General features: G+C 40.9%; 1 protein-coding gene across 4 annotated transcripts in view; it reads left to right on the plus strand.

Moving 5' to 3' along the window:
- Positions 1 to 12458, plus strand: part of UBP1 (upstream binding protein 1) — a 52343-nt gene that overhangs the window by 3783 nt on the left and 36102 nt on the right. For 3 of the 4 annotated variants that reach the window (XM_083862186.1, XM_083862187.1, XM_083862189.1), the window contains exon 2: positions 8252 to 8368. In XM_083862186.1, the coding sequence (XP_083718312.1) occupies positions 8252 to 8368 (117 nt within the window). Of the gene's footprint in view, positions 1 to 154; positions 286 to 8251; positions 8369 to 12458 lie in introns of those variants that run through there. The other variant, XM_083862190.1, reaches the window with a different exon arrangement.

Genomic DNA, 12458 nt, shown 5'->3' on the forward strand with positions numbered 1-12458 from the left:
CTTTGAAAACAATCATAAAAGAGAAAATAATTTTGAGAAATAAATCTGTTGAATTACACTACAGTTCCTCCCTATGGGCGGCGAGTGAGAATGGTTCCACTGGCTGTGGTAACTTGCACTGTGTTGGGTTGGGACTTTGCAAACACAGAGAACACAATAAACATGAATATGATGGGGATGCATAAGCTTTTCAGAACTGGAGGATTATCTGGAGAACAAAGTCTCTTGTTTTCTCCCAGTCATAACAGTAAACTGATGAATTTTGCAATTGCAGTCTAATTCCAGGTAAGCTAAAAGTCAATATTCATATTGAGCTCACTTAAGAAAACATCTTAAAATTCTCCCCCACATGAGTTTTCCAACTCATTAAAAGTAAGTACTTTAAAGATTTGCTTCATAATATATATATGTTTTCTTGGTTTTTGTTAAAACACAGAAGATTTTCAGAAATGTGGGAAGTTTGAAGACATAATTTTGCTGTTCTGGCAAAAAAAATCAGACTTCAGAGTTTCCAAGCTGTGCAGCTTGGATTATCCCAGTAAAAGAAGTTTCTTCATTTGCTGATGGGATTTTAGGATAAGAAGTGTATTTACTAAGAAGTTTGCAAGCAGTTTTGAATACTGTATGATTTCTATTGAATATAAAAGTTCTGTAACTTCTGATGTATTTTAGATAGATATAAGTGATCCTAGTGGAAATACTTTGAGGGAGCAAGATTGGAAAAAAATATGGATAGTGAAACATGGAAAATATTTCTTCAGTGGAAAAAGGAACATGCACGTAAATGTTTGATATCCACTTATATTGATATCAGATAGAAAGTAAAAAGGTAAATTAACTTGATCTTGGGCATCATGGTTTTACAAGTTTTCTTCTTCAGCCTCCTTTCTTTCCTAAATCATGATGCTCATTTTTGGACTTCTGTAAACTCATATTACAACCAGTACTGGAAATGGTTCTGTTAACCTTGCTTGTGTCAGGATAAATTAAAAAGCAATGCCTGGCTGTCCAAAGAACACCTGTAACAGTTAAAAACAAGTATGTAGATTCAAGTTATGCATAGATAGATATTGTCAAAAGTCAGCTGGACTCATTTAGGTATTCCCTCACCATCTATTCATCTCTGCCTTTGGCAGAGCCAACAGAGTACCTTTGTGGGAGCTTCCCAATCTGATTTGTTTGGAATAATCTGTCTGGTCCTCCAGCAACACCAAGGGCTCACAAACCTGTGCCAGAGGATGAACGAGTATCTGTCCTGGGCTGAGAGGGTCTGCCTGTACAGAGGGCAGTGGTGGGGGGAGGAAATACAAGAAAACCCACCTGTTTCTTAGCACAGTGTGTTTAGCCTGAGCACATATAGCTCATGCCAAAATACCAGGAAAGCTGAGGAAACTGGTGATTTCAGCTTGGATAAACAGCTCAAATGCAAGCCTGTAGGTGAATGGATCTGTGTTCCATTAAGAATTGCAGATCACCATGTTGTAAAACATTTAATTAATTTATATGCCAGTTTAAAATTATACATTTGAAATGTACTTAACGGAGTACAACTACAAAAAGCCTCTAATCTGGCAAAACAGTTATTTGTGTCCTGTTACTTTGTGTCCTTTCAGCACAACTTAAACTGATACAGATATAACATTTTTACACTGTAGTAAATGTCTTTACAGATGGTTGTATCTTACCTAAAGAATTTCTGAGCCGTTTGGTGTGGTTTTTGATCTTTGAGAGGACAGCTACGGCCATGCTGGCCAACTAATCAATTGAAATGCTTTTTCAAGACAATATTACCTGCTTTCCCTAAGGAATTTTCATGCATCAACATTTATATAGCCTGTACCTGCCCTAGAGCAGAAATCTAAATTGGATATTACCTGATTGTTCAGAAAGTGCCGGCTTAAACATTTTTAAACCTTACTTGAAGAGCTGGTACTGTCAGAGGCTGCCTTTTCTTGGAAATCTATTAATTAGCCACTTCTTGAGCCATGTAAGATGATGTTTGCACTGTTAGGAGGTGGAAAATGCAAGGTTGCTAGAAAATAAGAGGAGAAAGAAATGGTGTATATATTTAATATAGCCCCTTGTATGTTGCAGCTAATGTTATTTAAAATCTTAAAGCACCTATGTGATTTGTAATGTTTTTAGGAGGGGAATTTTCTTGGAATACACAATGTCTTGCTTTCTGCTTTGGGAATTGAGAGGAAAATACTGATGCTGGAGGACTTTATGTACAAAGCCAAGCCAGCCCAATGCTAGAAAATATTAGACCTGGCAGAGTACCAAAGCTGCCTCAGAGCCTCAGGTAAAAGGGAGTCAGTCCATTTGGACTGAGAAATAACCAAGCTCTATTTTCTGTGTCAGGCAGCCTACATTGCCACAGCAGTCTGGGAGTCCAAATACTGGTTCTTGGGCTGCCAAGCACAGAATAGCAGAATAACAACTACTTGAACTTGTCACCTTTACAAGACTTACAAGCTGTGTAAAGATAAAATGGACTCCACCCTTGCTACCATCACAAAAACCTGCTAACTTTAGTTTCTGATACAATGGGTAAAATCAAAATACTCTCTGATCAGTGATGCTGTCAATCTCAGTGCCTAGAAATTATCTCCATGTCATAGGTTTCTTTGTTTCATGGTCTTCCTAAAAGGCAGCAGATGAAACAGAAGAAAGCAAAAGTAATACTTGCCATGCTCCATCTTGTAAGATGTGATGTCAGTAAGACCTTTATTCCTCAGTTCATACCTCAGCACCTTACTGCATCCTGAGATTGAGAAGTAGGTAGTGTAAGGAATATGACTGGAGGAATAAACTGAAGACCAGGAATACCTGGCATTGGAGACAAGACCTTGCAAAGGGTACAAGACTCCATGAGGAAATGAGCACATCATGCTGCGTTCTTCAGAAGCAGCCAAATCCATGTGGTTGGTAACCTGACACTTGAGCACTGGAAGCAATCCATATTTCTCCTTTACATATGAAGCTACTTCTCTGAGTGCCTCACTCAAATCAAGGAGACACTGAAGCAAGTCCAAGCACAGAGTCTGCTACATATCTGATGTATTTGATCAAAATTATCAGGAGCAGCTCTTGAAGCATTTGAAGCATTTAGCACTTAGTGTTATGCATCAAGCAGAGTTCTGCTCAGATACCCTGTGATGTGTTGCCTTGTCTCTATGCTGGTAGTGTACTAAGACTTCTACTGGAACTTGGGAGGTCTATTAAAAATGTTCATTGTGGGTTTTCCCATTTTCCCCTTTATTTTTGTTGGCAGGCCTGCTTCTCAAGAATTCTGTATCATAGAAGGGTGGTAAATGCAGCAGTCCTTACAGTGCTTCAGTATTCAACAGGCCCAAATTCTAACACCTAAAATCATCCAAGAATCCAGATTAAAGGTGAATGGTGGACATGGAGAACCATGGGGGGCATAGTTGCTCATCCTGTGCTGCAGTCCACAGAGATGGTGCATGTCTGTTCTCAGGCTGTCAGCAGTGACCCTGTACTTCTGCCACCTTCAGATGACCAGACACAGCAAAAGGACTGGGTCAGCCCTTGAGGTGTGTGGAGAGGTGCAGGGCAGTGCACCAATGGATCACATGCAGCTCTTCTGCTTGTGGCTGTTACCCAGCATTGTTTAAGTTCAGTGCAGTAGGAGTGAACACATTACTCTCTCCTATACACTAACAAGGTGTTTAGGAGAAACAGAGGGGCTAGAAATGTGTGTCAGCACCTTTCATAGAGATGTATGATGGATTCATAGCCCATCCCAGCCAGGAGTATCATCTAGACATGGGTAACTAACTCACTGTTACCCAAAGTCACCCTGCATTAAGCAGCAACTGCTGTACAACCAAAAAGAGTCCAAAACCAAACAGGATGCATCAAAATACTTTTTTAAACTCTGGTTTGGGAATGAAGTATGTAGGGATTCTTCTTCTGCATAAATATAAAACTTTTTGACTTTGAACTGAAAACTAGTATATTAAGCACAACAAAAATCATCACTGGACAGCAAAAACGTCCATTAAACAAAATTTTCAGAATAGGTACTGAATTCACAGTGTCTTATATTGTACCTGATGAAGTTTTTCATACGTTGTCTGTAGAACAATTTTACTTGTTGAAAGCAAAGAGCAGAGATGACATTTGGTCATATATAATCAGTTATAATGCCAGTGGTTAAGGTCATTTGTTGTAGTTCTCAGAAGAGCAATCAGAAAAATTATATGAGGAGTCTGATCACTATAAAAAAGATTAGCAAGTTGAGTGATGCCTTAGGAGACATCATCATTTTGAATGCAGCTCATGGGAAAAAAATCCAATAAAGTTATATGCTAAAGTACTTAACTTCAGTGCATATCCACCCATTAGCAAAACATGAGCCTCCCCACCTTAAATTTCAGGTTGGACTTTGCATGCCATACACAAGCCTTAGAGCAAGAGATGTTTTAACTAAATAATGTCTTGTTGTTTGTGTATACAGTGCTCCTTTGCTGAGATCTGTGTACTTACTGGGCAGACCATAAAGCAAGAAAAAAATAAAATAGCCTCTTAACAATAAACAGTACAAGGTAAAAAACTCCCCTTATTTGTCCCCAAACTTGAAGGACTGTGTAACCACATGCCTTTATGTCTAGAGGTTAGTCAAGGGCAGCAGGCGTGGGTGTGGGGAATATAGAGTGCTGCACAAGGCAAAATACCAGACTTAGACATAACTTGGGAAGTTTATCCTGATTTAAAACACTAAGTTTCAGTGTACTTGAAGCTGTACCCATATACTGTTTGCAACAGAGATCACTCAAAACACAAGACTCTGAATAGGACAAGGAAAAGAAATACTGAATTATTTTGAATAATAATTAGCTTGAATAATAACTTTTTTTTCTACATGTTCTGGCTACTATATTCCATACAAGGAACTCAAATCATCTATGATGGGTAGTCATCTTGTCAACCCTTGGAGAGGAAAAAAGGGCAAAATTCCCTCTTTCACAGTGCTTTTGCATAGAAATCCGCAAGACCTGGTTGTGCTTTGCTTCTGTCATACCATCAGGGACAGTGGTCACGGGTGGGATGGGATGGTTTCTAGAAGCAGCTCGTGTGGTCACACTCTGTCAAGGAAGAAATAGTTTGTGTACCATGAGGGACACCTGTCACACAGGCCTTGGACTTCTACCTTTTGTAAGAAGCAGGTGCTTAGATCAGAAAAGCTGCCATTATTCCCCCTCCCTCGAGGGGGAAACACCCCGTCTCCTCCAGGCAGTAATTTTTTGGATATTGTCAGTGACACACTTGTCCACACAAGGGTAGTATCTGAAGAATCAAATTAAGGTAAGGCACTGAATGGGTACACCTGCTGTGATGCTCCTGTGTTTTATTACAGCCTTCTATTGTGGTCAGGAGAGTTAAAGCTCTGGTAACAGCTGAGCAAGCCAATGACAGCGAACTGAAATCACAGAACTAAAGCTTTTGCTCACTATCTGCATTCAGAATACATGGGCTGAACCCAGACCAGTAGCTGAATCTGCAGCTGCCTGTGTGGGGTCCCCTTTGGGGTGGTTATTTTTAGTGACAGCAAATTGTCTGTTGTGATATTAAGAACAAATCTACAACCCTGATATGGTGTTTGTGTTATTTTAAAATATCAAAATTAATGCTGAAGATAAAAAACAGGTGCTTTTGCTCCCAAGTTGTCTCTTGGACTTCACAAAAAAAAGACTAAGCAAAACTGCAGTGTTTTTTCTCATTTGCATTCTGATAAATCGGCATCTGTCAAAAGCAACAGGCTGTTTTGGGGAGGGAAAAAGGTGTTGCACAATTTAAAGCCACATGAGCTCTGTGGGACATGCACAGAGAAGTGAGAGCCATTTTGTGGTAGAGCTCTTCGAGTGGAGGGGAATCTGTGGTGTTACCCTTTCCATTTGACAGAAATACAAGTCACAGAACAAAACATGCTTGTCCTCTATATGGGAAGCTCTTGTAAACCCTAGGGGAAGGTTGTGAAAGTGTTTTGTGGGACGTGTAGCTCTCTTCTTTAGAATAATCAGAGCAAATGGGAATGGAGCTTCCAAATATGCATTTAAGTCCTTTGCCAAAATCTAGGGCTGAAGACAGAGTAGCTTTATTTTACAACTTACCAGTTTATGGAACAAACTGGATACCAGGATATATATTCTTTTTCTACAGTCACTGAAGTCAAATAATTATTAAAAAATACAACAGTAATCACTGGGACATGTGTGGCCCTTTACATCTGTGAGGATGCTTGTTAAGTCTGTGGTTACAGAGACATTTAAGAGGAACAACTAACCTTGAAAAGATTCATCCAGCTCTTATCCTTGCTGGACCAAAGATCAGTTTGTGTACACAAGCAGATCTGTGTCATAACAACCCTCCTCAAGGTACTCATGTGCCGCTTGGAGGAGGACAATCTCTCAGAACCACTAAGGCAGCAGTCACAAATTTTATCTGCTTTCTTGGGCAGTGTCACATCGGGGTGTTTGTTTCTCGCCCCATATTTACAGTTCCTCTACTATTATTCTGTACTATTATATGTTGGGGAGATGATTCTGCCTCTTTAGTCCATTCTGGTGAGACCCCACCTGGAGAGCTGCATCCAGCTCTGGGGTCCCAGCACAGGAAGGACATGGACCTGGCAAAGTGAGTCCAGAGGAGGCCACCAAGATGATTAGAGGGATGGAGCACCTCTCCTGTGAGGAAAGGCTGAGAGAATTGTGTTTGTTCAGTCTGGAAGAGAGATGGCTTAAGGGTTACCTTAGTGCAGCCTTCCAGTATCTGAAGGGAGCCCACAAAAGAGACAAAGACATTGGAGGACAAGGGGGAATGGATTCAAACTGAGAGTAGATTTAGATTAGATATTAGAATGAAATTCCTTGCTGTGAGAGTAGTGAGATGCTGGAAAAGGTTGCTCAGACAAATTGTGGCTGCCCCATTACTGGAGGTGTTCAAGGTCAGGTTGTACAGGACTTTGAACAACCTGGTCCAGTGGAAGGTTGTCCTGTCCATGGCAGGGGGGTTGGAACTACGTGATCTCTGAGATCCCTTCCAACCCACACCATTCTGTGATTCTGGTCTTTGCTTTTTGTTTGCATTGTTTGATGTTAAGTAAATAGAGTAAATTAAGGGAGAATTGTCTGAGATGCTAATAAAAAAATCCCCAACCAATTATGTTTATTTGAAGCTTTTTTTGGCTGCTACATACTATTATCACTCTAATATGAAATAATTCCTTTTTGTTTCCCAGAATCTTGCTCTCTGATGTTCTGATTTGCATAGCTTGTGTATTGCCACAATATTGTAATACCTTTTAGAAGTATCTTTTTATAGAATGAGCTGGTATTTAAAAACCAAAAATAACACAGCCACAATGAACTACTACTATATGTCAGTAGTCCTTCCTATTTCAAGCAGAATGGGTGCCCTCTGCAGGTAACTATTTTCAAATGAGGATTTTGGATGTGTGCCCCTTATTATTTCTGAGTGTCAAGGTCTTTGCAGGATCAACCTGTACTATTTCGTGTGTTTTAAAATTGATACTGCAATCCTGGCTGCAAATTCCAGCAAACAAATGGCGCTGAGTGCACCAAGCAGCTGGTTTGCATCTGAATATGATTTTTCCTTAAAGTGTGGGTGTGAGGAGTGGTATTGGGTTGGTGTTGGAGTAAATATTTTTTCCTGCAATTTGACAGTGTTTTCATTGTTGGGTTGGAGTTTTTTAAAATTTTTGTTCATGGGCAAGACGGTAACTATAAGGTTGTTGTCTGCTTGCCACCAGAATGAAACGTGCAGGCAAAAAGGATGCTCCCTTAGAGAGGTCTTTGTGCATTCCACCTTTTTTCTTTTTTCTCTGCAGTCAGTCAGTTGTGTCTATGCAGGTTACAGTGTTCAAGTGCAGTGAAACAGCCCTTTCTGTGGCTCTAACAGTGTTTGCTCAGTGACACTCTAGGACAATGTGGGGGGAGAGGAGGAGAGAAACAGGGATCCTGGTGAGGTCTGAGCTGCACTCATGTCTCATTGGTAGTAAAAAAGCCCTGCAACTGGGCAGCAGCAGCACGGGGAGCCTGGGGAGCAGGAGAGCATGTGGGGAGCAGGCAAAGACATCCCTGCCTCTTCTGGAGAAAGGGACAACTTGCTGGCAGCAGTTGAACATAAAAGCCTGAGAGCAACCCAACTGCAACTGTAATCTGAATTTGTATATTTGTTTTCTCTTTCCTATCTCCCATCACTGCAGCGACCATCTCTTAGCTGAGCACAATGCTTCACCTCATCCCAAAATGCTTTTCTGGCACAGCCAGCCTGAACATTATCACCACCACCAGTATCCCACCAGTAACAACAGCTACTTGCGGTAAGTGAACAACGGGGGTGACTTTTAATCATCATCATCATCATCATAATTATTATAATGCTATAAAACACAAGAATGCAGACTGTACGTGCAATCTTTGCTAATCCACAAGTTGAAGCCTTTAAATAGAGCTGGTGATTTGAAAATAATTGGAGCAGTAGAGTCAACATGGTAGAGGTTTACTTTGCTGTAGCCCTACAATTTTCCCAAGTTATGTCTGTATGTGCGTGCTGCTAGTACTGTAAGGAATGTTTTACTGCTTACTATGATGCTCATAATGTGTTTTGTTTGGTTGGGGTTTTTTTAATTACATTTGCAGTCTGTAGATAAAACTCCATTTATATGAAATAATACAGACTTAGAAATATGTCTCATATTTACTTTGATTATTTGCTGGAGCTCAGCTGATCTGCAGGACCAGGGTTTTGGGCTGCATGTCATATGAGTACAGACTAAATGCTTTGCATTGAAATTCTGATGCAATATACAGCTTATTGCATCAGCATATTCCTGTGAGCTATGAACCTACTTTACCTCTGCATGATTGAAATATTGAGTATAATATTTTCTTATAATTAAAAATGATTGTGCTTTGACAAGAGCTAAGCTCATAGATTCCAGATAATCTTGATGTTAATTAAGTTTCAATTTATAATGTGGTTCACTCTTTGTATTACACTCTAGCTTACTACTTTTTGGCTAAATACAATGTACATAAACATGACAGTGTTTAATCATTTATCTTGACGTGGCTCTTTCTATATTGGTAGCCTTAAAGCTATTGCTGCATCACAGCATTGCTAGTTCTCCTGCAGAATTGTTGAGTAGCATGTTTTTATTAGAAATGTGTTAAATTTTAGATTTTAAAACAAATAAACCAAGCAAAAAGAAACACGAAGGAAATGAGGCTATATTTGGGCTCCAATGTATGAAACTAATGAAACTGCAGTGGAGTTTTATAAAATCAACCCTTCTCAGTACAAAGGTGAGAGTGATTTGAAATTTAGATTGGCTAACACAAATAGATAGTAAACACAGCAGTGCTTCTATTGACTCAAGCAATAAAGCAGAAACGAAGGACGAGCGCTCGAGTTCCCTCATGCAGTCTTGTTTACAAATGACATGCACGGTTCCAGCACAAAAGGAAACAAGCCACAAGGGAAAGTGAGGGTGTCCACTCACTCCTCCCATCTTCCCTTCTTCAGCCTCCATTCAGCCAGGAGGAGCTTGGTCCCCTCACAGCTTTTCTCAGGGCCTGTTTTCACCGTGTCCTTGCCTTTCCTTTCCTTGCCTTTGCTCCCTATATTTGCTTCTATTTTCCCATCCTTATCTAAAAATCTGCCATTTGAGTCCCTCTGAAGTTGCTCTACCCACACACTTTTGAGCAGCTGCCTTTAGGTTTGGATGGCAGCCTGCACCTGTGTTTTGGTATTGAAATACAGCGTGGGGGGCACCCTTCCATCCATTACGGGCTGTGTACAGGAGCTGATCTCTAATGAAATTGCCCCTTGAGGCCGCCCACCTTGAGGAGAAAGAACACAAACCAGTTAAGGCACGAGGCTTCAGTCTGGTCGTAATCACTGAGTTGCTTGGCTCTGTCCTCAGTCCACCTTTGGTGAAACACCACACCTCAGCCCCACATCTGGACATCAGTAAGGCTGACAGAGAAGCAATCGACCTCAGGGGAGGATGGCAGCCAGCATTAGTGATAAGCAGATGGAGAAGGGAAAGTCCCAGGATCCCCACATTCCAGCAGAACTGTACTTGGAATGCTTTTTTTGCAGATCTATTGGCAAGATCAGACTCTGACTGCCTGAACTTTCTCTCCATCATATCATGTCTCCAATCCCAGTTACTGGGTCTGCAGAAGTGGAACAGCAGGGCCACAGGCAGTGTCATCTCTGACAGGTTAGACTTGTGGATCTGGCCTGCTCAGAAGCCATCTGTGTGCATTTGCTGATCCTCAGCTGAGGATCTGAGAATGGGACTGATGAAGGAACCTGCCCCAAAGAAACACATCACAGGCCTGTACTTTAAAAAACAGCAAAAACCAAACAACACACACCTCTACAGAAAACTTGATGTGAATGAGCCAGGGATACAAATAATGCTAAAGAAAAAACACCTTCCTTTAATATTCATGTTTTAACAGAAAAAGCTATTTTATGTGTCCTAAAATAGCTAAAGATAACATCTTCAGAAATACTAGCAGTCACTTTGTTCATCACAGACAAGCTACACCCAACTTTTAAAGACTGAAATGCAAGAGGATGGGTTTCACTGTATCAGCTCAGAATGGCCTCAGGATTGGTTGGAATTTATGTCACAACAATTCCCAGTATAAAGATCACCAATTTATGATCTTGTAACTGCTATGTAGCTATGTTAGCATAGGTCTATGCTATGCAAGCAGAGAAACCAGTTTTGCTATGCATAAATCAAACTCTAAGTGGCTTCTCTGGTCTTAGATCTTGTCTTATCTTTCAGAAGTATAAAGTGCACTACTTTGTTTCCCACAAACCTTCTTTTGTAAGACTTACAAAAATGGGGTTTTATGTTGTTTCTGCTGCCTGGGTTGTCATCTTGTTAGGCTTTAAAGAGGAATTTTGCCTGTGGTAATTTCAGTTCTTCTCAGTAAAAGCTGTAACAGCGTAGCCAGTGCCTGTGTTAGTGGCTTGTCCATGAGCCCTTTGCCTTCTTCATAAATTTCACTTTTTCTAAGCTTCATCCTATATGCAGATGAAATGTTCATCTGTACCCAGACAACCAGAGAACTCTTACAGCAATTACAGCAGGAAAAACAACACCAGTACCTTTTTTTTTCTTTGAGAAGATGGCAGTCATATTTTAACTCACAAACTGCCTTTAAAGATCATAAATCATGATCTGTGTATCCCTCTTTATCTTTGAGGATGCCATATGCACATTTTGAACAACAGCTAGTATTTTGTTAACCATTAATGAACTAGGGCCTTCCTGCTTTACCTTTTGCAAAACTCATGCAATTGTACTTAAAGCATGTTACTATAGGATCAAAATACATTTTACAGTCTTAATACTATTGTGTTGTTTCTTCTCAGAACATAAGATTTTAATGAAATGTCTCACAAAATTACGTAAGTATTCTCTGAATTATTAAATATGAGGGGGAATTTTCTGAGAATAGAGAAAATCAGTATCTATCACTGTCTGAAGGGTGGGTGTCCAGAGCCAAGCTCTTCTTGGTGGAGCCAAGCAATAGGATGAGAAAGGCAACGGGCAGAAACTGATGTGCAGGAAGTTCCACCTGAATATGAGGAAGAACTTCTTTACTATGTGGGTGACTGAGCACCAGAACAGATTGCCCAGAGAGGTTTTGGAGTCTGTCTCCCTGGGAATACCCAAGAACTGTCTGGACACAATCCTGTGCCTTGTGCTCCAGGGTGACCCAGCCTGGGCAGGGAGGTTGGACTGCATCATCCACTGTGGTCCCTTCCAGCCTCGTGTTCCTTGAGGATCCCTCCCAACACGGAACACTCAGTGATTCTGTGGGGTTTGGGTTTTTCTGGGAAGGCTCCTCGGTGTTCCCTGCAAAGAGTTGCCATGCAGCAAAAGGTTTGCTTTGGGAAGGGACCTCAAAGCCTGTTTTGTTCCAGGTCCCCCAGACATGGGAAGGAACATCTCACACCAAACCGCCCCTGCCCAGGGTCACTGGGGTGGGAAATGGGTTTGTGGGGAATCCTTAGACCCCGACAGAAGCTGGCACAGTTACACATCTGTGTGCAAACTGCGAGGTAAAACACGCTGCCTTAGAAAGGCCTTGGAATAGGACAGACTTTGTTGGGAGAGAAATGGAACTAGAAACAAGTTTCCAATGATGGCCTTGCAAATATAGACATTTTGAAGGAATAGAACTATGAAAGGTGTATTGTAGTAGGAGCCACGAGGGGTATGTTTAGATGACTGGCTTAAAAGGCATTAGCAGCATTGTGTGGCAGAAGCTGATAGGCCAAGAAACGCTTTTAATGTGTTGTAATTAGGAAATAGTTTAGCTTCTGATTGTGACAGCGTGGATTGTAACATCTGTACCGTCTCACTCTTGTCATGAGAC

Source organism: Zosterops lateralis, assembly GCF_965231275.1.
Source record: "Zosterops lateralis genome assembly, chromosome: 1".
Lineage (NCBI taxonomy): Eukaryota > Metazoa > Chordata > Aves > Passeriformes > Zosteropidae > Zosterops > Zosterops lateralis.